The sequence below is a fragment of the Zingiber officinale genome, chromosome 6A (assembly GCF_018446385.1).
Source record: "Zingiber officinale cultivar Zhangliang chromosome 6A, Zo_v1.1, whole genome shotgun sequence".
In the NCBI taxonomy this organism is placed as follows: Eukaryota; Viridiplantae; Streptophyta; class Magnoliopsida; order Zingiberales; family Zingiberaceae; genus Zingiber; species Zingiber officinale.
This window is the reverse complement of record NC_055997.1, coordinates 134,303,921-134,314,430: the sequence shown is the minus strand read 5'-3', so window position 1 is coordinate 134,314,430 and position 10,510 is coordinate 134,303,921. Positions and strand designations below refer to the sequence as shown.

Genomic DNA, 10,510 nt, shown 5'->3' with positions numbered 1-10,510 from the left:
TTGATATCTTAAGATTTTAAGTCCATTTTAGGATTGTTTTTGTCGTTTTACATCTTTGGATTTTGGATCTACTTAAGCACTTGCTTGGATTGCTGCTAGGGATGCTTTTTTTGATTGAAAATAAAAACTCTTTTCGTTTAAACTTGAGGTGACTTCCCTTCATTTATCAAATTCTCTACTAAGAAAATGAGCCCATAGAATAATCTATATTCTGTCTAGCATCAATCGATATCAGAGCCTATCAGATCCCGTGGATGGTCGTCGTGGTCGTGACAGACATTTCGATTGAGAAAGTCCCACATCGTGATCATAGTGTCCACGACAAGATGCTTGAAGATCTACAGAGATAAGTTGCAAAATTAATCGACTGTCTGATGGAGCGGGATTTTAAAGAGTAAGTTATCTAATCTTAATTTTAATCCCACTTTCAAAAATCTATATCACCATCGTGAACATCGTGGTCGAGAGGAGCGATATGAAAACCTCGAATTTCAAGTTGATCTTCACAAGTTCTCTAGTATGTTTCGCGATGAAGGATTTGTTAATTGACTTAATAAAGTGGAGAGAATTTTTTATTATAAGAAAGTATCCGATCATGTGAAAGTAAAGTTGATTGTCATCAGACTCAAAAGTCGAGCATTGGTGCAATGAGAGCAATTGTGATGCTCATGAGATCAACAAGGCAAAATCAAGATCATTGACTAAAAGAAGATGAAGAGTCACTTTCTTCCTTTTGGCTACACTCATACCAATGTTCTAAAATTTGCTAAGCGATATTCGAGTGTCAAACTAGCGCCTAGCACCTTGGTCACCTAGGTGGGGGCTAGGCGTCGTTAGGCAAATTCTATGGTATTAACATAAATTACATAATAATTAAAACAAACTATCTTTCAATTTGCAAGTATCAAAATTAAAACAAATTACCTTTCAACTTCAATGAATATTGCGAGTGTTTGATGAAATGACATTTTCAAAAGATGAGGCTTTGACCAACCTACAATACAATCTCTTCCAAGTCGCTCAGTTGAAGAAATATCACACAATAAATTTTTCTTTAAATCGATTTCTCTAACCTTTTAACTCTCTGATTTCTCTCTTCATTCACTCCGATTTCTCCAACTCTAGTTCTTAGTACAATGAAGATGAAGTTTGATATTAGCCGCTAAGGTAAGCCAATAAATCAATTTTCTTGTTGGACCAAAATTTAGAACTTATAAAACTTAAACCCAACACAAAAAAAAACAAGCTACATTTCACTTTTTTTTAATTGTGTTTTAAATTTAAAAGTCTAAACTAAAAAATAATAAAAACTCTACACTATTTCTACAGCGCCTAGACGATTCGACCATTTAGTAGGCGCTAAGGCCGCCTAGGTTAGCCAACTAACATATTTTTGATATTGTTGGCTAGCGCCTAACACCTAGGCAGCCGCCAAACCGATTTTAGAACATTGACTCAAACTTTGTTTCAACGACATCAACCGTTGAGGCAAGGTGCAAAATCGGTTGTATGTAGTATCGGTCGATGACTGCATACAGAGGAATTTAATCAGTTGATTGTCCGAAATAATTTATTTGAGATAGAGGAGACAGATGGCGTTGTTTTGTTGTCAAATAGTGGGGGTTATGTAGTTACTATTCATAAATTTTTTGAGCTCAACAATTTCATGGAGAGTGAGGCCGCAAAGAATTAACAGGAGAATGCTTCCAACTTTACAACAGATTTAGGCAGGAAGGAGTATGGTAGCCTTGTTGAAGATGCAACTGAATTCCCGGATGAAATAATTGAAGATGATGATTTTACCAAATTAACTGACGAGCTTAAGCGGTAGAGTATATCAATTGTTGCTCATGAAATGAAGCAACCTCTTGTATTCATAACAAAGACAATCCAAATATCAAGGAAGAATATGTGGAGTTGAGTGATCTTGCGGATACCATAAATGCCTAAAATCATTCCTATCAGAAATATGATAATTATCTTTTGAAGACTTGCCATGCATAGGGACATGGATGCGATTCATGAGAACATCAATTTATGGAAAATGCTTGAAGTTGAGGAATACTTTTGACTTTATCAGTGAAGATGCTGAGCAACCAGATCAACAAATCTTTCGACCAGAGGATAATATCTATGTTCAAGCCAAAAATACTAACGAGTGAGAAAGATCTTTCTAGAACAAAAGATGCTAATGGTGACATATATACTGGGAGTGCAATATATGACTATCAACACTTTGAAGACAAACATCTTCGGATATCGATTTTATTTTCAAAAAGCATGCAAGATCAAGTCCTTTTGATCAATAATGAGAAGCATACTGTGGAATCAGTCAAAAGTGAAACTGAACCCATTCTAGCCACTTTAAGGAATGCAGGCCATATATATGTATCTTTAAAAAACAATGAAATTGAAGAGAGACTGACCATAGAGTTTTGGCCGAAAACTGAGATCCTTTCCTAGCTCCATCATCCCAACATGGTGGTTTTTTATGGAGTTGTTAAAGGACCAGCAGAAGTGCAACAGTTGTTAGGAGATTTTGCTGAGTTGATAACAAAAGATCTTCTCCTTGGCTACCTCCTGATGACTATTGTAAACTCGAGGATGAATTTTTTTCAACCCAAAGCAACTGATGCACGAGGCTCCGAATATTTTTTGTTATTATTTAGGGTTATTTTTGTTCTTTTGCATGAGAGTTTTGAGTCTATTATAGGGTTGTTTTCATCTTTTGCATCTTAGGATTTGAAATCTATTTAAACACTTGTTTAGATTGATATTAGGGATGCTCTTTTGATTTGAAAAATAAAACTCTTTATTGGGAATTAAATCAAAGTCTCATATTGAAAATACATAAAAAAATATCATGAATTTAAAAAATAAAAGATATATCCATTAGTATGAGACCATTTAGGAAGAATTCAAAAATAAATTCATGAAGACTTAGGACAAAAGTAGACATATTATAACATTATGGAGATATGTTAATTCTTTTGAACATAACAAGTAGCATCAGAATCATGGTTCATACCAGATGTCATGTAAGGTGGCCTTGAACGAAAATAAGAGGAAGATTGAGTAGGTCAAAAGTGACAAGATGCTTGTGGAGAGGCTCGAAGTAGGTCAAGAGTGACCAAATACTTGTAGGGAAGCTCGAAGCAGGTCAAGAATGACAGATGCTTATGGGGAGGCTCAGAGCAGATCAAAAGTGACCAAATGCTTACGAGGAGGATACTTGAGTGGAGGCTCGCCCATGAGAGTAATGGTGTTCCTTTGTTTGAGGAGAGGATTGTTGGGAATACAATCAAAGTCTCACATTGAAAATATATGGAAAAGATCATAAATTTAAAAGGCGAAAAATATCTCCATTGGTATGAGACCTTCTAGGAAGAACCTAAAAATAAATCCATGAAAGCGTAGGCCCAAAATAGATAATATCATACCATTGTGAAGATATGTGAATTTTTTTAGCCCTAACACTAATTTAATTTAAATCTAGAGACGACTCCTCTTCGTTTACTAAATTTTCTACGTCTTTCTCAGTTTCTCTACAATTCCTATGAGGAAACGAGCTCACAGAATAATCTCTCTATTCTGTCCGACATCAGTTTGTAAAACTAACACTAATGGCATTTCCTCCCTCTATGTCATCCCTCCTCTCCTCTACCCCTTCTAACTCATGGCTCTCTATATCTTCCACCAGTCTTTTATTTTCCATTGGATAAGATCTCTTATCTTTCTCTTTCTCACTTTAGTATTCTATAAATATTTTTTTTCCTTTTTTTATATCCAATTTTAGATATAAGCATTCAAAAGTTTCATTTTTAGTTTCATTAATTGATTTGTTTAGTCTTTTTCTTAGCTATCGTGTATTTTTTATTAAAAAAATATCATTTTTATAAGTATATAATATCTTATAAGTTATTCATTTTTCCTTTACTTTTTCCTGTTCTTTCTCATTCCATCACTAAAATTCTTTACTTAGTAGTGCACATCCCTTTAACTCTACCGAATACACTCTTGGCTACTATTTCAACTTTGATATCATCTTATCTTATGTCGTATCTGAATCGCCTTATATTTCTCCTAATACTTATACTCCTACCTTCTCCTTAAATATGTTTTGTTTCTATGATTTAACATCCACAACTTAATTTTAGAAGTTGTGCATATTTTCATTCTATTGATACTATGTTTAAGGCGTATATCCTATACTACTAACCTATGTTGGGTAGTTATATTTTCTCCAGAGATAACTTTGCAATCTTTATAAATCTTTCTATCATTCTTGCTAGCCATAAGAAAGTCAATTTGTGATTTATTATTTTTATTTTTGAACGTGACCAACTGTTATACTCTTTTCTTAAAAAAAACATATTAACTAGCATAAGATCATATACTATTGTAAAATCTAATATAATTTTCCTTTTTTCATTTCTTATTCCAAACTCATAACCTCTATACATCCTATCACATTCCTCATTTTCCAATATCACATGCTTATTTAGATCTCATCATTAAAATCATTTCATTTAGTGGAATATTTTATAATACCTCATCTAAATCATCCCAAAATCTAAATTTGATTTCTTCATCTAATTCTATGTGAGGTGTATATATGTTAATTACGTTAATAGTTTCAATCGTCACTGCTATCTTAAGAGTTATAATTCTATCTTCTTTTCTAATTACTCCTAGAACTTTATCCTTTAACGTACTATCTAAAAGAATACCTACTCCATTTCTTGTTTTATTAATTCTTGTATACCATAACTTAAAATCCAAGTTCTCTATTATCTTTGTCTTCTCTCCTACCCATTTTGTCTCTCTTATTTTTCTCCTAATCATCGTATCTATTACCTTCATTGTTTTATCAATAAGTGTTCTTATATTCCATGAATCTTAGACCATTAATTTCATATATCCAACTTATGATAAGAGAACTCTTATATATTTAAGACTACACCTAAGTTCTTGTGGAAAAGCGACAATCTTTCCTGATATGTTACAGTCGAATCTGCAACGCGAACTCTTACATATTTAGCATTATACTCAAGTTCTTATGAAGATACAGCGGGTCTTACCGAGACACTACAGTCGAACCTTTCAATGCGCTCCTTCCAGAGATGGACCTAATATTAGCATAATTGCTAATAATTTAATGGATCCATTCATTAAACATTTCTCTGAATTCAACACTAGCAAGCAACCTAGCATAACCCTCACTCTTTCTTATTCGAGCTTGGGACTACCATGGTTCGGCTTAAATTTTTTAAAATTTTATTAATTTTTAAATATTTGAAATGGCTTGATTTCGAAAATCAATCTTAGCTTTAAAATTAACAAGGAGATTATGGACCCATTTTTTATTTTGAAAATCTTAATCCCATATAACTCCGTTGGACTCCTTTTTGATGTTGTGAAAGTGGGAGGAGGCTAAGTTAGATTGGTATTCAACCATGACCAAATTGAATGTAGGGGAAGAATAGATGTAGGGGGCCCAGGATTAAAATCTTTTAATCATTTATTTTATTTATTCTGCATTATTCTATATTCTTGTTGATTTACCCAAACCTAAATATTTTTTGTCAAACATAAACAAAAAAAAAAGATTGTTGGTACCCTAAACACTTGAGTGAGCGATCGTTGGTGCCTCGAGTGGTTTGACAATGATTTTAACATTTGGGCAAATGAGTTTAAGTTATTCCATGCCTTATCTTTGATAAGATCAAAGAAAGGTGGTTTGGAACACCTAAGAGACTGAAAAGACGAGGAGTGTCAAAGATTATTGTACTTAGAGCAGAAGGCGCAAGCATAAGAGAAGGATGACACGAAGAGTAAATCAATTAGCTTAGTGCATTCAAAAGATGAAAGACATGGTAGAAGAGTATACTGGTGGAGCAAGAAAGAAACACAGGAAGTAAGATGGAAGGGCTCGTTGCATTTAAGGGACAAAAAGCCGGGTAGAAGACTACATAGGTAAACCTTATGAGATGAATCAAGTGAAAATGTACTTCGGGTGAAGGGTAAAACTCAACGAAGACAAACTCGATCTTAGTAGACTTGAGTCAGAGTTCTGAATGACCAAAATAGGGTTCAAAGTGATCAAAATTGAGTTTCGTGCAAGAAAAATTTCATCAATCAAACAAGAAAATCTATCAACCAATTCACTAGTTTATGCCCTTTATTTTATAGGTTCGGTGTCGTTTGATTTAGGAGGTTCGAGTGACTAGAAAATAGTGCCAGTCACTAGAAATACATGTGGAACATTATCTAGGTCAGATTCAGGCGAGGCAGGTAGATATCTAATTGATCGGTGGATCCGTCGATCATAACAGATCCAATCAATCGAAAGACTACTACATCGATAAAGGCGATAATTGATGAAGTATTCGTGGATGAAGCCGATAACTAATTGAGCATTATGCAATCGATCAAATGAGATTTTTTGATCGATCGGATGTGCTAAATCAACAATCTCGACTATTGGAGGCAGAGACAATAAAATGGGAATAGAGGTTCGAGGGAAATAATACCACACTCGAATACATCTAATTAAATTGGTGTATCTTTATTAAGCCTCCCATTTTATTATTCTATTGCTACCTATTGCTGTGCTAAATGGTTTCTCCACATTTAATTTTTTTACCAAAGAGTTGAAAGATAGTGAACATCATATGCATAGGCCTTGGACATAGCAACCAAGGGGTTGTGAACTAAGTAAATCCTCGTGTTTATCTTGGTATGCTTGTGATTATGCGTTGACTATTTATATGCTAACGTGTGTGTCCTTGACCATATCATGAGAAATTAGTTGTTTAATTTGCAGGTATATTATTCACTCCTTCACTTCTAGCAATCTTAAATGCATCATTGCACTAGTAGTCGACTTAGCCTGCGTCCAATCTACTCAACTATGTCTAGTCAATTGACTTGGATAAGATTACAAACTTATCTGCCAACAATTTTCAACTTCAGTCAACTCTACAATGATTTGACAGCACAAACCTTATTTTGCTAACTGAGATCCATTCTAGTATACTCAATTATCCTTAAATCTCATGAGTTGACTCAATTGACATTCCATTGGCTCAAATGAAATAGAGAGCAAGGCTTAGCTCGACCACGAGATTCTAATAAAGGGTTGAATACCAATAGATTCCCAATTATTGGGTCTCCATTTTCATCCCTGGTGTAAATGGTATTTAATTATGAAAAAATGACGCCAATGTAGTCTATGGAATTGTACCTCACTACTGTCTTTGGTGTTCCTTTTTTTTTTTTTTGCCTTTTTCCAAGCAATTGGCAATTGTCCTGTAGACTTGTTATGCCTACATTTTGTTAGTAACAACTTGGGAAAAAAATATTATGGAGTATTTTCATGTCAAGAAAATCATAGTGTGCCATTTAGAGGTTGTGAAGTCTAATTCTCATGCACATTAATGCCAAGTTTCAATGTGCATGTCCCACTCACTCAATGTATACGTCAATATGATTTCTCTATAGATACTCAAATACAAAAACTTTATCCAGACAATAGAAGAGAACTAGTATTATCTTCTATAATATAGTAAAGAAGAACCGACTTTGGAAGATTCTTTTAAAAAAAAATAAATTAAACTTCAATTTGCTCAAACCACAGAGGTATTTAAAACAATAAACCATACAAGAAAAGCTAAAATATTGAAATGACTTTAAAATGGCAACAATAGCTCACATATAATTCATAGCATTCATGAATGCAAGAACCTCATGATTCCAGAGAACTACTTCACTTACAATCTACGAAAGATTCAATCTTAAAGATCCAAATAACAATACTCTGACATGAAGGCTAATAACTTTCTAACAATTATTCTAAAGGGAAAATTGATACATCAAATAGCCACATGGTATTCATGCATACTAAATGTATGTCTTGCAAGAACACAAGATACAACCTAAATTGCAGGTGACTTGAGATAACTAACAGAAAAAATTGACAAAGAAATTAAAAAAAAAAAGCCAGTTAAATAACTTCTTGAACCCAATTGTCTATAGATCAAAAAGAAAATGGCATAACTTATTTTGAACACTAAGAAGGTGCAGAGACTGTTACCTTTGCTAGCAGCAGACCAGTACAATGCCAATACTCATATCACATTGCCCGCCAGACTCATCCAGTGATCATTGTCCCAGCCCCCTCGTCGGTCATAATCTCAAGAAGAAGGGAGTGTGGCACCCGGCCATCGATGATGCTAGCAGTGTGCACTCCCTGAGCCAGCGATCTCACACAGCAATTCACCTTGGGGATCATTCCACCAGCTACCTTCCCCTCCGCCACCATTTTTCTGATACCACTAATGTTTATCTCCTTCACAAGGCTGCCTGGATCATTTCGGTCCTCCAAAATTCCAGCCACATCCGTCAGCAATATCAACTTCTCAGCCCCCACGGCTGCGGCAATCTCCCCTGCAGCAGTATCAGCGTTCACATTGTAGCTCTGCCCACGATCGTCGGCAGCCACTGACGCGATGACGGGAATATGACCGTCTGCGAGAATGGGAAGGAGGATTGAAGGATCTACGCGCGAAACATCCCCTACAAACCCTAGGGCGGCAGCGTCCGCAGAAGGTCGCGCGGTGAGGAGGCGTGCGTCCTTACCGCAAAGGCCTACGGCCGTGGCGCCTGCGCTGTTAATGAGGGAAACTAGGGACTTGTTTACCTTTCCGACCAGAACCATCTCGACAACCTCCATGGTGAGCGCGTCGGTGACGCGGAGACCATTGTGGAACTGCGGCTGGTGGCCGAGGCGGAGGAGCCAGGAGTTAATCTCCGGGCCGCCTCCATGGACCAGGACTGGACGGAGACCGACGCAAGAGAGAAGGACGAGATCGTTGATAACGGACGATTGAAGATCAGCGGATTTCATAGCGGCGCCACCGTACTTGACCACGATCGTCTTGCCACGGAACTTCTGAATGAAGGGAAGAGACTCCGAAAGGATGTCGACACGGGTCTGAGACGGTGTCTTGACGGGCGGCGAAGGTACAACAGGCACGACGGCGGCGGCGGCGGCGGCGGCGGCAGTGGCGGCGATGGAGCTCATGTGGGTTGGCCTCGCTGGGAGCAAGCCGGGTTTAGGGCTATGTCCCTGAAGGGATTTAAACGGAAGCGAGAACCGGAGAGGAGTAGTATAACTTTTCGCAGAGAGCATCGTGACCGTGACTGATGCCGGCGGGGACGAAGTGTTCGCCGAATTAATCGCTCGAGAAAGAGGCAGCACAAAGATTTGGGGACGAAACAATATCGGCCAGTTCGGGAAGGAATTTTAGTGTAAATTATTAAAAATATCACACAATTTTATAAATTTTAATAAAAACAACAGCCATTTTTTTTAAAAAAAAAAGTTTAATATATAAAAAAACTAGCATAATTTTTTAAAAAAAATATTAGATTTTATATTAAAATTTTAACATTCATTGTAATCCATCCAATTTCCGTTCAAATATTATATTAATATTGAATAATATGTCCATTAACTTTTGTTAATTTGTAAGATTTATTAAATTTAATCTTAAAATTTATTACAATATTTTTAAATATAAACTCATATAATTACAAAACTAATTAAGAGAGCACAACACACGTAATAAATTTAACACAATTAAAATAATTATTGATGTGATAAGCTCCAAGCACAACCAACGTTACTAAGAATATGTTATCTCTTTAGCTATTTTTAAATATTTTTAATTTTATTTTGGCCTTCTTGAGTTTTTAACAATTTCATATGTTCTCATCAATCTAGTCGAAGAATCCACGTCCCTTAACTTACTTAACTTACAATTGACAAAAGAAAAAAAAACAAGAATAGACAAAAAAAAAAAAAAAAAAAGATGAATAAAATATAAAAAATCACTTTCCATAAGTTATATTGAGTCCTCATAGAATTCCAATTGATTAAAGGGCAGGGACATCTCAAGATTTCTCGAGCCCTAGGTAATAATAATAATAATAATAATACCTTTTAATATAATTTTAAATTTTTTTCTCAAGTTTTTTTCATTTAAATTTGGAATTAAAAATGATCGATTTAAAAAAAATATTTTATTTTTTAAAAAATAAAATATTATTTTTATATAAAATTTAGTTTTCTCGCTAATATTTAGGTATTTTTTTAACATTGTTAAATTATTTAATCTTTTCGAGACATTATTGAACGTAAATAAAATTTTATTAATTTTAATTTTGAATTTTTTTTTTTTGATGAAGTATTTTACTTTACGTTGTCTGGATAAAAAAATCTCTGATTCATGTTATTATGGAGGAAGAAAAAGAAAGAGTGAGAAAGAAAATTTATCGACGAGGGAGGAGAAGCGTTCTCTGAGAGTATCATCAGCGAGAGAACATAAACTTACAGAATTACTGATGAGAAAAAAAAATACTGACAAGAGCATAAATGTACAAAATTAATGATCAGAAAAGAAATAGGCACGAAACACTGGTAAAAGAATAATTAGGATTTTTTTAG

At 34.9% G+C, this 10,510-nt stretch overlaps 1 protein-coding gene across 1 annotated transcript; it reads right to left on the bottom strand.

The window, feature by feature from the left end:
* Positions 1–7,832: 7,832 nt before the first annotated feature.
* LOC121998230 (acetylglutamate kinase-like) lies at positions 7,833–9,293 on the bottom strand. Its single transcript, XM_042553036.1, has one exon. The coding sequence runs from the start codon at positions 9,191–9,193 to the stop codon at positions 8,153–8,155; it is 1,041 nt and encodes a 346-aa protein (XP_042408970.1). The 5' UTR covers positions 9,194–9,293; the 3' UTR covers positions 7,833–8,152.
* Positions 9,294–10,510: the final 1,217 nt, after the last annotated feature.

Excerpts from the sequence above, each read along its gene's own strand:
- LOC121998230 (XM_042553036.1), bottom strand. The coding sequence starts at position 9,193 with ATGCTCTCTGCGAAAAGTTATACTACTCCTCTCCGGTTCTCGCTTCCG.